General features: G+C 41.4%; 1 protein-coding gene across 30 annotated transcripts in view; it reads right to left on the minus strand.

Annotated features, from left to right (window-relative positions):
* LOC136442125 (spectrin alpha chain, non-erythrocytic 1-like) overlaps window positions 1-16,002 on the minus strand; it is a 92,021-nt gene that overhangs the window by 23,353 nt on the left and 52,666 nt on the right. For 18 of the 30 annotated variants that reach the window (XM_066438775.1, XM_066438772.1, XM_066438763.1 and 15 more), the window contains 12 exons: window positions 15,570-15,709; window positions 14,786-14,935; window positions 12,624-12,832; window positions 10,838-10,958; window positions 10,101-10,222; window positions 9,031-9,141; window positions 8,139-8,271; window positions 6,997-7,047; window positions 5,190-5,288; window positions 3,230-3,389; window positions 1,228-1,441; window positions 201-390 (listed from right to left, as the gene is read on the minus strand). In XM_066438775.1, coding sequence (XP_066294872.1) covers window positions 201-390; window positions 1,228-1,441; window positions 3,230-3,389; window positions 5,190-5,288; window positions 6,997-7,047; window positions 8,139-8,271; window positions 9,031-9,141; window positions 10,101-10,222; window positions 10,838-10,958; window positions 12,624-12,832; window positions 14,786-14,935; window positions 15,570-15,709 — 1,700 coding nt within the window. The remainder of the gene's footprint in view (window positions 1-200; window positions 391-1,227; window positions 1,442-3,229; window positions 3,390-5,189; window positions 5,289-6,996; window positions 7,048-8,138; window positions 8,272-9,030; window positions 9,142-10,100; window positions 10,223-10,837; window positions 10,959-12,623; window positions 12,833-14,785; window positions 14,936-15,569; window positions 15,710-16,002) is intronic. The other 12 variants (XM_066438784.1, XM_066438785.1, XM_066438783.1 and 9 more) reach the window with 4 other exon arrangements.

Genomic DNA, 16,002 nt, shown 5'->3' on the forward strand with positions numbered 1-16,002 from the left:
CTAGTGATAAAATACATTTCTCACAAACTATGTAAATAGGAAAATTCATGCCAACATGCAATTTTATATGTAAACGAAAAAAAGGGTATTTCTAGCACACAAGTGCCAACCGCATGTCATGTTCAACCTGAACCTCTGGACCTGAATCTGGACATGAACCTGAAAATGAGTTTAGGTACACAGCACTTCATATCGCTGACCTTGATCTCCTCGATGGAGTTACAGCGGACGGGGTCGGTCAGATCCTCCTCCGCGTTCTCGAACCAGCTGTTGAAGGCAGAGGCCTTCTTGGCGAACAGAAGGAACAGGTCCTCCACCTGCTTGAACTGTTCCTGGGACCGCAGAAGGCGCTGCTTGCGAGCCCCTGAGTCTGCCAGCAGTTTCTCCCATCTATTGGTGTACAACAACAAAAAGATCTTTTAACCCTTAAGCTGCCAGTCCCGACTTAACTAGGGATACAGAAATATGCCTTGTGTGCTGGACCCGGTTATAACCGGGATAGGGTATTCCCCAGAACAAAACAGCTTTGCGAGGGTTTCGCGAGGGAGGTCAGGGGTCAAACATTTTTGATTTTTACTTGGCTAAAAAACCTGGCAGCTTAAGGGTTAAAATATGTACATGTTCTCTTCCATTGGCCCATTGATAAATCAACCAAATGACAGCAGCAGGCACTGTTTCTCCCATCTATAAAAAAAAGGTAAAGCTATAAATAGCTTTATATATAAAGGTAGTCCCTTAGCCTTTTTGAGGCTGTAGGGGCAATGGGTTGTTATCCACTGTGTCTACAGCACGGTATTGGAAGGTGGAGCTCAACCCTCTCCTTCCACCTCCTTTTACGTACCTTCCCAACCGAAGTCAGGTACCCATTTTTACACCGGAGTGGAGTGAAGAAAGTCGTGTAAAGTGCCTTTTCCAAGGGCACAATATCAGTAGCTGGTCAGGGGATTTGAACCCGGGACCTCTGGGTTCTGGGCAAAACACCCTAAACATTACACTAACATGACATTTTTTCAATCATGAATCTTTAGAGTTGTCCCTTTATTTACAGTGACTCATTTGCATAGTAGCCCTATACACAATTATAACAAATCAGGATACAAAAGAAAATAATTTTATTCATAATGATATAACATTAAGTAGTAACCATTGAACATAGAAGTAATAAGTCATACATGTCTTCTTGTTCTTTTTCATTGACATATTCTCAAACATGTATGTGAGCCCCACCTCTTGATGAGGTTGGCATGGCGCTGCTTGATGGCGTCAGACTGGGCGTGCTGGGAGGCGACCAGCTGTTCCTTCAGCTTGGTGATGGTGGTGATGCCCTCCTTCTCGAAGGCCTGCAGACCCGCGTCGAACGTCTCCTGCTTCGTCAGCAGGGTCTGCACCGAGCTCAGGTCGCGCCCGTAGTCGTCAGAGAACACCGTCGCTTCCTTGTCAGCTGAACAGTAGCAACAGTGAAAAATCAGTACTTATTTTGGTCATTGCCTCACAGATAGAACCATTTAACTGTTCTATGCCGTGATGGAGTAGGAAATGTTTTAGACCATTTAAAAGCCGTTGTCATTGGATAATGCTATTACTTTTGTCTGAAATGACTGAAAAATAAGTATCCTTAACTTCTTTACTACAAAAACAAATGAGGATGCAGTTGAAAAATACTGCGGATTGATCCAAATGCATAATCCCAGACAAAAGCATCTGGATATCAAGCGACTGGACCTCTCCTTTGTACTAAACTTAATATCACTAACCATTGCATCATCAAATGATTGGAACTCTCCTTGGTACTGAATTAGGTATCACTAACTGTTATATAAGTGATTGGGCCTCTCCTTGGTACTGAATTTGGTATCAATAACTATAATACATCTGCGACAGGAACTCTCCTTGGTACTAAACTGAGTATCACTAACCATTGCTTCATCAAATGATTGGAACTCTCCTTGGTACTGAACTAGGTATCACTAACTGTTATATAAGTGATTGGGCCTCTCCTTGGTACCGAATTTGGTATCAATAACTATAATACATCTGCGACAGGACCTCTCCTTGGTACTAAACTGAGTATCACTAACCATTGCTTCATCAAATGATTGGAACTCTCCTTGGTACTGAACTAGGTATCACTAACTGTTATATAAGTGATTGGGCCTCTCCTTGGTACTGAATTTGGTATCAGTAACTATAATACATCTGCGACAGGAACTCTCCTTGGTACTAAACTGAGTATCACTAACCATTGCTTCATCAAATGATTGGAACTCTCCTTGGGACTGAACTTGGTATCACTAACTGTTATATAAGTGATTGGGCCTCTCCTTGGTACTGAATTTGGTATCAGTAACTATAATACATCTGCGACAGGAACTCTCCTTGGTACTAAACTGAGTATCACTAACCATTGCTTCATCAAATGATTGGAACTCTCCTTGGGACTGAACTTGGTATCACTAACTGTTATATAAGTGATTGGGCCTCTCCTTGGTACTGAATTTGGTATCAGTAACTATAATACATCTGCGACAGGAACTCTCCTTGGTACTAAACTGAGTATCACTAACCATTGCTTCATCAAATGATTGGAACTCTCCTTGGGACTGAACTTGGTATCACTAACTGTTATATAAGTGATTGGGCCTCTCCTTGGTACTGAATTTGGTATCAATAACTATAATACATCTGCGACAGGACCTCTCCTTGGTACTAAACTGAGTATCACTAACCATTACATCATCAAATGATTGGAACTCTCCTTGGGACTGAACTTGGTATCACTAACTGTTATATAAGTGATTGGGCCTCTCCTTGGTACTGAATTTGGTATCAATAACTATAATACATCTGCGACAGGACCTCTCCTTGGTACTAAACTGAGTATCACTAACCATTACATCATCAAATGATTGGAACTCTCCTTGGGACTGAACTTGGTATCACTAACTGTTATATAAGTGATTGGGCCTCTCCTTGGTACTGAATTTGGTATCAATAACTATAATACATCTGCGACAGGACCTCTCCTTGGTACTAAACTGAGTATCACTAACTACTACATAAGCGATTGGACCTCTCCTTGGTTCTGAACCAACGTAACCTTATGGATTTTTACCTTTGTGTCTTAACCCAGGCACAATATCATACATTTTACAATACATCTTTGGCGTCTGGGGAGCTCTGAAAGTTAATAAAACAGAAGTAACTGTTGAAGACATCTAAGACATCTCACCGATCCAAGACTCCACGACATCAGCCTTCCAGTTGAACTGCAGGAAGGCAGAGTTGTCGTCCAGGTTCTGTTTGCGCTTGGTGGCGCTGTCCTCCAGCGAGCGCACCTTGGACTCCAGGGAATTGATACGCCCCTTGATGTCATCTGAACGGTGGTTTCCCTAAAAATTACACAAGATTATTCATTTGTGACAGAATTGGTTGTCACAAATTAAGAATAGAAACCGGGAGATTCCAAAAAAATTCCTATCGACCAGAGGGATTGTCCATTTTGTAAAGAGCTAATTGAAGACGAATATCACTTTTTGATGGTATGTCCCAAATATTGTAATATATGTAATTCACTGTACACAAGGCTATCATATTACATACCAGGATTTCTTTCAATGGACTTTAATAGCAAACTCATATTGACATGTGACAACCCCTGCATGGTATACATAGGAAAATATATCAAAGAATGTCAAGACGATAGAAATTCCTCCAATGACTGTAAGAACCCATTCTAAACCCAGACTATACACTCTTGCATTAGGTAGATTAGCACTTAGATAAATATAGAACTGTAGTCATGTACCAGCCATACTTTGTACCTTGTACAATTGTTGCACAATTAAGTTATCTATCTTTATCCCACACTCTTCCAAAAGATGGTCCTTACTTTTCCAAAGAGGCTAGGGCACAGAAATAAATTTGGGAATTTACTAGTGAAATATGCAGCATTTTGAAAGACAAAATCCAGCTTTTCACATGAAACCTTGGGCATAGACCTTGACCTTGGTGCTGAACAACATCCATACACTGGTAAACACACCTGTCCTTGGTGCTGAACACCATCAATTCACTGGTAAACACACCTGTCCTTGGTGCTGAACACCATCAATTCACTGGTAAACATACCTGTCCTTGGTGCTGAACACCATCCATACACTAGTAAACATACCTGTCCTTGGTGCTGAACACCATCCATACACTAGTAAACATACCTGTCCTTGGTGCTGAACACCATCCATACACTTGTAAACATACCTATCCTTGGTGCTGAACACCATCGATACACTGGTAAACATACCTGTCATACCATCCGTACAATAACAAACATACCTGTCCTTGGTACTGAACACCATCCATACACTGGTAAACATACATGCCCTTGGTGCTGAACACCATCCATACACTGGTAAACATACCTGTCCTTGGTGCTGAACACCATCCATACACTGGTAAACATACATGTCCTTGGTGCTGAACACCATCCAAAGACTGGTAAACATACCTGTCTTTCGTGCTAAACACCATCCAAAGACTGGTAAACATTCATGTCCTTGGTGCTGAACACCATCCACACACTGGTTAACATACCTGTCCTTGGTACTGAACACCATCCATACACTGGTAAACATACATGCCCTTGGTGCTGAACACCATCCATACACTGGTAAACATACATGCCCTTGGTGCTGAACACCATCCATACACTGGTAAACATACATGTCCTTGGTGCTGAACACCATCCAAAGACTGGTAAACATACCTGTCTTTCGTGCTAAACACCATCCAAAGACTGGTAAACATACATGTCCTTGGTGCTGAACACCATCCATACACTGGTTGACACGCTTGTCCTTGGTGATGAACACCATCCATACACTGGTAAACATATACCTGTCCTTGGTGCTGAACACCATCCTAACGCCGGTAAACATACATGTACCTCTCCTTGGTGCTGAACACCATCCATACGCTGGTAAACATACCTGTCCTTGGTGCTGAACACCATCCATACACTGGTAAACATATACCTGTCCTTGGTGCTGAACACCATCCATACACTGGTAAACATACCTGTCCTTGGTGCTGAACACCATCCAAACAGAGAATTACAAATTGTGCTAAATGGCAGCTATCTGTTTTAGATTACAATGTTCTTGTATATTAGAGGGTACGGGACAGTGCCTTACCTCATCGATAAGCTTGTTGCCCTGTGAGTAGATGTAGTCCACACGCTCGCGGTGAACCTTGAAGTCCGTCTCAAACGCCTCGTGCTTCTTCTGCAGACCCTGTGACATATTCATCAGCGAAAATGTTACTCCACTTGCTGTGAATAATTTCATCAGGTCGGTGAATGACTGCATAGCAAAGTTCTTTTATTCACAACCACATGTTTAACAAGAGCTGATGTTTCGATGACCGTCAATCATCTTCTTCAAGGCAATTCTGATTCACTTTGAACTGCAGCTAGGTGTCACTGCTAACAATGCAGTCCCAAATGTGGCTAATGCAGTCCAGCGTGTGACAATACTTTACATTTGGGACTGCATTTATAGCAGTGACACCTAGCCTGCAGTGCACAGTGAACCAGTCAGAATTGCCTTGAAGAAGATGATAGAAGTAGTAGTAGTCAGATGGTCATCTAAACATGGGCTCTTGTTAAATATATGGTTGTAAAAAAGAACTTTGTGATTCACTTTACTTCACTCCTGTGTCATTTAAGCTTAAAATGTTTCTTCACATGCAAACATGGCTCAATCATATCTCATACATAATGTACATGTGGCTATATGGAAAAGCCTTTTCTCTTCAATGCCGAAAATGCATGCCCCAGCATCATTCTACAAATGAGCTTTCATCATAAAGTCATGTCTTTAACATTCTGTACACTGGCAATGTAAAGAATGCAACTGTTGTCTGGCCAAAGCCATGCTGCAACAGAGCATTTGTCTTCGTGCACAAAGAAAGCAAGACAAAACAGGAACACAAAGCAGAACCCAGACAGCCCATTAAAATATATCTCAAATGGGTGCGGTTTCTGGCAAGGTAACTATGAAGGATGAGGGTGAGTTGTGTGCGTTGAAATGAAACATAAAATTAGTTACAGATGAAGACAGGGGAGAGTTTTGCGAGGTGACAGAACTAAAAACGGAGGGTAATTGAAAAGGGGACAGATTATATAAAAGTTTTCCAAGTTGCAGAAACTATTTGAGACTAACATAATCTTTTGGGCTTGATGCTACACTGACTTGAAACAGTAACTTGAAACTGAAAAAGTTTTGAAACACTTCCCAAGAAAAGAAACTGGCTGGGGATGGCAGTTTTGGATATCTAAAAACTAGAAGAGTCACTGCCCTCCACTTGAAAATTTAACCAATGCTTTATTTCCTTTTTTTCATTGGTGTCAAGCCCAAAACAGGATGAACAATAGACGAATTTGAACCACATAAACTGCTTTCATCATAGGAGGTTTTGCTCTCAAACTGTCTATGTTATCGCATGTCCGCAAAGGATAGAACTGGTTCCCTGAACCCCGACTGGTGTCACAGAGCCCAGCATCTCGAAGGTATTCACTTTCCGCGGGCGGCCCAGTACCTGCACACAAGCGGTCAAACATTTCTGGATATAGCTATACAATTTTGGTGGCTATTCCCCTTCCTTGCTTGAGTAAAATACCAAGAAAAACGGCTTATTTCGTACTTATCTGTTGTAAATTTGTCAGATTACACCTGTTTCCTCTGGGTTCAGGACATTGCAGGGAAGGTTTTCCGAAAGAGTTCTATTCTTTAAATGGACACACTCAATGACATAGATGGTTTGTGGGCAAAATCCCCCCTATGACGAAAGCAGTTTGTGTGGTTCAAATTTTGTCTATTGGACTCAAAGTAAGTTGCATTTTGGAAGAGGGTATTAAGGGAGCGTTAACATTGGTAACAAATTAATGGTAACGAAACGGAGGTGGACAGGGTGGAATGGTCGAGACAGGCAGGTTTTTACCTTCATAGTGGCAGAAACCGCTCCCAACTCAGTAGATAGGTTCAGAAAATACTGTTGGGGAGAAACAACGGAGCAGCCACACAACTTAAGAAAAGGACAGTAAAGAAAAGGAAAAGAAAACAGTCTCAAACCAAGGCAAGTCAACTGGAGTGGAGATGGGTTATAATAATTCATGGAAAAAGTTTTCCAATCAAGAAAGTGTTGTTTTTTTTTATACGATGCAAAATGCAACTCAACAAGACACATGCACAGGGCACACTCTACAATCACTGCATTCAAGAAATGGTCTCATAAAATATAACAACAGAAACATTAACAGTAAATGTACTAAAACCTACATATTACCACATGCACAAAAGGAACAAATTAGCATGTGTTACCAAAATATGACCTAAAAGTGTTGATATAGGAATAGGATAAAGACAATTAGGAGGGTGTGCTAGGATTTGCTTTATCTGAAAGAGCTAAACAGTACAGACAAATTCCTTAAGGTTTCCTTACACTTGAGAAATTATCAACTTTTAAGATCCAAAACCCTAGTACAAACAGCTATGTTGAATTCAAAACAATGGACAGATAATATACTTTAAGGCTTGCTCCTGAATTGTCGCCAAAAACTCTGTGTGTTTTGTTCGCTGAATGAATAAGTCTTGATGAGGATATAGAGGTGCGTTTATGGTATTTTCTAATTCTTAGAATTCCATTTTGTACATGTATCATTCAATAATAAAGTGTAAGGCAGGCTCTGGAATGGAATGACAGTAGTTTTTGTATGCTGTTAATGCAGAAATGTTTGCAGCGATTTCATTTCGGGAGAAAATGGAGTGTTCGTGGTGATTTTGAGTTCGCGTTTGAAATGATAGTAGCGCTAGTCACACAAGGGAACGGCTTTTCGCTGTGGTGTTATTTTCGCGGTAAAGGGTTCATAGAGAGAAAAAATGAAAATATAACCACAGCGATCATTTCTGCATTTACAGTAACATTAGCAAAGAGATGCCAATGACAGAATGCCAGGTAGAACGAAAACCCTGGTACAACAGGTGTGCAGAATTTGAAACAACAGACATACGATATACTATCAGGCTTGCTCCTGAAGTGTCGCCAAAAAAAATCTATGTTTTGTTCACAGAGTGTATTCTAACCTGCACAGCGGCCAGGGTGTCGCCATAGTCCTCGCTGGATACAAGGTTCTGCTTCTCGTTGATCCACGACTCCTCCTCATCCACGTTGGCACTGAACTGCTGGTAGGCCAGAGAGTCTTCAAGTTTTTGGCCTCTGTGATGGGGGATGAAGACGCACAGGTGTAGGACAGCAGTTTAGACATAACACAAATCAAAGTATTTACAAATACTAACAGTTACATTTTTTTATGATACTGTATTCAACGGTATTGCCAAGTTGTTCACCTCTATACTGGAAATAAAAGAACAAATAGACAAGTCACAAGTTTAGGGTAAACAAGAAAGGACACCTTCTTAAATAACAAGCAACAGCATTTATATATACATTTGGATCTTCTAAAAGAACACCAAATTTCAAGTGACTGGTGTTACCTCAATGACAAGCTGCCTAAAATCTGCATTGTAAAGGCAAAGGAGACCACATGTACATTATAACAAAGTCCTTTGAACCTCAGGATCTGTTGGGTAAAAAGAACAGCAAAGCACCTTTTTTGATAATGTTTTAGAGGCAGAGTCCTTGTCAACAATTTTTGGCAGGACTGTACATGCACCAGCCAGCAATTAACTGATCCAATGGCCTAGGGGGTAGAGTTCTTGTATTCAGAAGGTGGGGGTTCAATCCAAAGAATCTAAAAATATGGTTACGTATGTACTGCTTTCTCTACTATGCACTCAACACTTATGAGAAAGAGTGTGGGAATTGAACACCCCAAAACCAATGAACTAGAACCCTTCTGTCGTGGCTAGTGGGGCCCGAGGCCTTTAGAAAGAGAGATGGCCACTGCCCCTATACATGGGAAGATGTAGGATGGATTCTACCCTAGCCATGGCAGCGAGCGAGACTGTATCTCACCTTTCCTTGGCCATGTTTTTCAGGTCGGTGTAGTGAGCGTAGAGCTGCATACACCACCACTGGATGTCCGCGGGGCTAACTCTGATGTGGGGAAAAATATCCTGTGCCAACCTGGTAGGGTCGGGGTACGACAGAGAGGGACACTTTCCAAGCCACTAACCCATCGACGACATCATCACTCACAAGAGGGGCATGACAACTTGCAAAGGCAGCTTAAACGCAGCCAAGGATCACTGCCTGTTGCCAACGACAAGCTCAAACAACAACCTGATGACTGCCATGCTTGGCAAAGACAACCCACAGACTTCCCCTAATGGGAATCTCCAAGCTTTAGGACAAAGACCAAAGGCAACATCACAATGGCAGCTTGCACAGCCAAAGAACAACTGTTGACTACCATGCTGGATAGGAGCATACCACAAAATTTCAAGACAAAGGGACTATAGGGCCACTCAATACAAGCTGGGAGGGGGCATCATTGTCAAGACTGACGGTCAGCGACCCATTCCAGCCAAATTCGAAAATCGGCCAACAAGACAAAGCCAACAAGCCATCCACTTCAACAGCCTGGTGAAGCTGGAATATCTAGAGACATGACTCCGATGCCAAAACTTCAAACAGCAAAACCCACAGCCAACCAAGACCCACTAAACTGCAAGTGCAAATGTCACTGTGGAGTCAAGGAAGCCAAAATGAATGCTTAACAGAGTATGCCTCTCCAGAGTCTGTCTATAACCCCCATACGTCAGTACAAACTACAACACCTGGCCACTGTATTTACAGCTCAACAGTTATCTGCTTTACAAAATGACCAGAGGCACTCATGTACTTGATTTCAGCACACTGACAGTAACTGTACATAAGAACCTGTGATACAAAGCAGAGTGGGATTCCTAGAATTTGAAAAAAAAGAAGCTTTTGATAGCAAAATGTACAAGACTGATCAATCCAAGTTCACTTGAACACTAATTCAACCATCTATTGCAATCATGTTGATAGACAGACTGTGAGGAGGCATACTCTAAGCTATCCTGTAAGTCTAGGTCATGCATGCAGAACGGCACGGTTACCTGTTAGCTGCGAGCTGTTTCAGCTCCGACCAGTTGGCGGTGAGCTCGTCACAGCGGCGCTGGATCTCAGCCGCCCCCAGGCTGGACTGAGCCATCAGGCCCTCTCCCGTGTTCTGTACAGCCTGGAAAGTTGGTGAAAATTCAGCTTAATGCTTTTCAGTGCAATATTTGTATTAATGTAAACAGTCATCATTATTAAGTAAAGTGGATTCATTCCTCAGCTAACTGACATCTTTTGCATTGACTCATCCCTCAATAAGACATCTAAAGCAGCATAGTTCTTGTTAAAAACGTTTATTCAGCCTGTCATACACATGTAAATGATGTTGTTGTTACATTTCAGTTCAGGATAAGACTGTTTAAGAAATGAAATTTATTTACCAAAATTTAAAGATTTTTATAGCCATGGAAGCATTGCAAAAGCCCCTACAGAAAAATATAACTCTGGCTGAAAATATGGCAAAACACATTCAGTTCTTAAACACAGACATTGGAATAAATCTTTTTCTTTCTCACCAAATTGCATTAAAAGAAAAAAATTATTAGTATGTACATGTACATGAGATTTTGTTTCTTTATTTCACATTGCCGATTGCTGTGAAAAGCAGATAAATTGACTCACACAAGAGCACCAAAAAAAGATCTTATAAAAAAGATATCTGTCGAGATGATTACGTACCAATGCAATAGAGAGGACTTATATGAGACAGAGACAGAAGTCTATAAGATGTGAGTACCTGAATGGCAGCCTCGTGTCCGCCCAGCTCGGCCTCCAGACGCTTGTGCTTCTTACGCAGGTTCTGCACACCTGTCAGGTCACGCCCGTAGTCGTCAGAACTCACCAGCAACTTCTTCTCCCTGGGAAGTCACAGGAAAATATATCACTTATCAATAAAATTTTCGTTAAAGCTAAGCCATACAAAAAATCTAAGGGTATCAAGTAGGGGTGGATACCGGTTTCGCTGGACCTGATTCGGACCTTTGTAACATCCAAGAACCGAGTCAAAAAAACCTGAATGCCTGAAACCTGAGTCCAAAAAAAACCCTGAATAAAGTACAAATATATGTTTCTATTTTGTTTGATTAAGTAGTGTTTTGAGTCTCCCCTCTGACAAAAAAGGCATTTAAAATAAGTGCAACACTCAAATATCAAATACTGGTTTGTCTTGAAAGTCTTCTCATCAAGAAACTTTTATAGTCGTGCGTATCAGTATTAGTTCTCTATGCTTAATATTGGCTTATTAAGCCAAACCCGTATCCACCCCTAGTATCAAGTAAACTGAAAGACACAATTTAGCGTCTGGATAATTTTTGTGTTTCTTAATTGTGCCTCATGCTCATTTGGCACTTAGAACCAGAGTCATAGAGTCGTCTTTCTGCTTGCTATTTCATACTACGACTGACATAAAGTATAAATAATCTCTTGATGGAAGATATACTTTAATTCATAGTCAAGTGTGATAGGTTCTTTTCCTTGCTTGTTGCATGGCCCAAACATGGGATCAAGGGCTTAACGTCCCCTTTGAAGGATAAATGCTACTCCTATACCACTGTGCAAAGCAGTTTTGCACTCAGTATTATTATTGGCAAGTTATTGCTTTAGAAAGGCCCAAACAACTTCTAAGCCTGTAAACAACTTTAAACTTTTGAGGAATAACTTCTAAGCCTATAAACGACTTAAAACCTTTGAGAAACAACTTCTAAGCCTATAAACGACTTAAAACTTTTGAGAAATGACGTAAAACCTTTGAGAAACGATTTCTAAGCCTCTGAAACAACTTGAAACTTTTGAGAATCAACATCTAAGCCTCTAAACGGCTTAAAACGTTTGAGAAACAACTTCCAAGCCACTAACGACTCAAAACTTTTGAGAAACAACATCTAAGCCTCTAAGGGACTTAAAACTTTTGAGAAACAACTTCCAAGCCACTAACGACTCAAAACTTTTGAGAAACAACATCTAAGCCTCTAAGTCTAAACGGCTTAAAACTTTGAAGAAACAACTTCTAAGCCACTAACGACTCAAAACTTTTGAGAAACAACACCTAAGCCTCTAAACGCTTAAAACTTTTGAGAAACAACTTCCAAGCCACTAACGACTCAAAACTTTTGAGAAACAACTTCTAAGCCTCTAAATGGCTGAAAACTTTTGAGAAACAACTTCCAAGCCACGACTGAAAACTTGTGAGAAATAACTTCTAAGCCTCTGAACGACTTAAAACCTTTGGGAAACAACTTCCAAGCCACTAACGACTTAAAACTTTTGAGAAACAACATCTAAGCCTCTAAACGGCTTAAAACATTTGAGAAACAACTTCCAAGCCACTAACGACTCAAAACTTGTGAGAAACAACATCTAAGCCTCTAAACGACTTAAATCTTTTGAGAAACAACTTCCAAGCCACTAACGACTCAAAACGTTTGAGAAACAACATCTAAGCCTCTAGGTCTTAACGGCTTAAAACTATTGAGAAACAATTTCTAAGCCTCTAGATGACTAAAAACTTTTGAAGAAACACCCACTTGATCCAGGCCTCTTCATCATCGATGTCCCTGAAGAACTGGTGGAGCGTGAGGGACTCCTGCAGGCGCTGGCGCCGCTCAGACGCAAGGTTCTGCAGACGCTCGAAGCGCGTGTTGATGGTCGTCTTCTTCTCCTTGATGGACTCCATGTCGTAGTGGTTGGAGGAGATGAAGGTGTCGGCCTGGTTGTTCAGGTCACGAATACGGTCCTACAGAAAACAATGCTTAGAGTTAGGTACTGTAATTCTTGTTTCTTTCACTGTAACTTCACGGTCACCTCTGTACTGTGAACTTATCATCGCCGTGAAAAACCTGTTGTTCTTATTTATGATTCCTTCACACATCTGTTCTGTGATTCACTTGGCACCACCGTGAAGTTAAAGTTCAGTGAAAATGTCCATTTTCCTTACACCTTGAAATTTTCCTGCCGTGAAGAAGTGTATTACCATATCTTGAGGTTAGGCTATTAGCTAGCAGGGCGTCAGGGCGTCTTTTGGATGCCTTACAGTGTTACACTAAGAAAACAAAGAAATTGGACGTCCTCCTTTTGCAGGGGACACCTAGAGGACGCCTCATTTCCCTGGTAATTACATACACATATACAGTAGATTCCGCATATCTGTATAGCCCATCTGTCAGCGCAAATTATACGACTCCCCGAACTATACGACTGTCCGAAATAGCGATATTGACGTCCCGAAGGAGGGAAGGGGGGGGGGGGTTGAATAGGATTTTTAGCAAGACACACAAACACACTATCGATATCGCAACTTTATTTTGCAAAATTTTAATCAAAGTACAATCCGACCTTTTCGTCGATCTTAACGTCACCATATTGGATTAAATTCGCGATCTATTTTGTTAAGATAAGCCCGAAATGCGTGGGAAACTCCTGTCAAATAAAAACTCCCGCCGCATGTTGATCATGTGCAGTCATCTTACAGTCAACTAATCAGGGCACGGGTTTTATGATGTGAACCAATCAGCGCGTAGAAAAATGCATATCAATGAGTAAACAAAGATGGCCGCCCAGCGTCACCCGGCCCTCGCCGCTTATTTTTTCTGAAATCGCGACGTAAAATAGGATTCATCTACGCTACATAAGCAGAATTTTCACGGGGAAAGAGTCTAAGGAATGGGTTCTCCGTCGAATACGGCCACAAATACCGGTAAATCGCGGCAAAATACAGCGTAGAGGCTCAAATGCTCAGACAAAAGTCGTGTTTTTCTTTTCAAATTTTTGTTCACTTTCGTCGCTTGGGTCTTGAAAAACAGTTTTTTAATGAGATCACCGTATGTCAAAGGCACCGATATCGATTGTTTGCAAGCATGACAATAGCAAGTAACAAAAGAGTGTGATTGTTGAACGGTAGACGGCGTACCCACTCCCGAAACTACAACGCAAATCCGAAATTTAGCCTATAGTTGTGGGTCATTTTACGATAAAATCGGACAAGATTCTATACGATACACCGAACTTTACGATTATGGGCTATACAGATATGCATTGTTTTTACAATTGAGTGGATTGTAAATGGTTTGGTGTTTTGGAATTCTATACAGAAAGACGAAATATACAGAAAAAAGGTATACAAATAATTGGCATATACTGTACATGAGTCCCCCCCCCCACACACACAATGCCACTGGACTGGATGAGAACTGATTGAAATGCAAAGCAACCGAGTAATTGTTAATCCATAGAGCCCACTGCAGATGCCCCCCCCCCCCCCCCATTTTTTGTAGAAGATAGCAGTATTGTATCTTAAAGGAAACCAAAGCAATATTTGGGCAAAAAAAAATCAGATTTTGAAAGTCAATTTACTTGGTCTTTTTTATCCATGATTAGTTAAAAAAACACTATCATCACAATGTATAGCGACGTCCATTATGTAAAAATATGACGTTGTAGTGATGTGAAAACTCACTGAAAATCGTCGCCGGGGTTATTGTAGGCTCGCAAAACTATGGGGATCATCGTATGGCATGTTTTTGCACGGTTCTAAAATGCTCAAAGTATGAAGTTATTACGCAGATGTGCTAAATAAAGTTTGTACATGTTACTATGATCATAAAGATTTTAGCATTTTTTTTTAGTTCCATATTTTGGGCCCTAATATTGCTTTGGTTGCCTTTGAGACACCTTGAGACTGTTTCCTTACCTGATGAGCGGTGATGTCGGCCTCCAGAAGCTGGTGTTTCTTCATCAGGTTGGAGACGGAGGCCAGGTCCTTGCCGTAGTCCTCGGACTGGACCAGGGCTTCCACCTCGGTCAGCCAGTACTCTATCTCCTTCACTCCGGTGTTGAAGTTCTACGAGTAAGAACAACGCAATCAGAGATGGCAGACTTCACCCCTTTCATGCAGCATTGTGCACAAAGTCACATACATAAACACACACCACCCTCCTCAAGCAGGGTTGAATCGCTCAGCAACATAGGCTCCCAGCATCGACCCTGCTCTTCTGAACCAAGGTTTTCACTATTGGTGACGTCGCCACCAAACAGCTTTCAGCCAATCAGAGGATTGCCACAAGCTTGCCTTGTGGATATCTGCAAACTTAAGGTTGCTGAGAAGCTATCAGCCAATCAGGTTACGTTTTACATCGCTACTTTGGGTTCCAAACAAAATAACGGCTGTTTGTGCCAAATAAGGCTAGCTCTTTAATTATCTATGAGCAACACACACACACAGACATGCTCATTAACACACATAAACACACACACAGAAATATATAGTAACAGACAGAAAGACAAGCCAAGTACAATACTTCACTCTCTTGGGGTGATACTTTGTGAAGCTCTCCTCTACTACACATGTTACGTACCTTACACTATAGAGCTAACAAAGCTATTCCCTCATGTTGGAAACACTTTTTCCCCATTACAAGACAATGATGTAACAGTAACACAGTTAGCTATAGTGACTGAGAAGTTGAGGTTGGTACCTGAAGCATGTTGGCTTCCTTCAGCATCTGGCTCTTCTCAGCAGACTTCTGCACCAGGTACTCCCATTGGTCGCCCAGACTGACAATCCGGGCACTCACTGCCTCCTCACTACCGGCACACTTGTTTTGGTCAATCAGGCCTGGGGAAAAAAAAAATTTACAAGCTATACATTTTTTGAAAATACAGGATATCAGAGTTGAAGGCCGGGGCAACATTTGATGGGACAAACATACTTCTGACGACGGTTCAAGTAGCCTGAGATTTCTTTGGTGGCTCATAGAATTATGGAGGTCATCAGAAAGAATAGGCTTTGGAATAGATTGACATCAAAAAGGAGGTAAAAAAAGATACTATGTCCCATATATAGAGTCTTTGTAAGGCTGTAGGGGCAGAGGGTTGTTCTCCACTGTGTCTAGGGCATGGTATTGGAAG

Source organism: Branchiostoma lanceolatum, chromosome 9, assembly GCF_035083965.1.
Source record: "Branchiostoma lanceolatum isolate klBraLanc5 chromosome 9, klBraLanc5.hap2, whole genome shotgun sequence".
Lineage (NCBI taxonomy): Eukaryota > Metazoa > Chordata > Leptocardii > Amphioxiformes > Branchiostomatidae > Branchiostoma > Branchiostoma lanceolatum.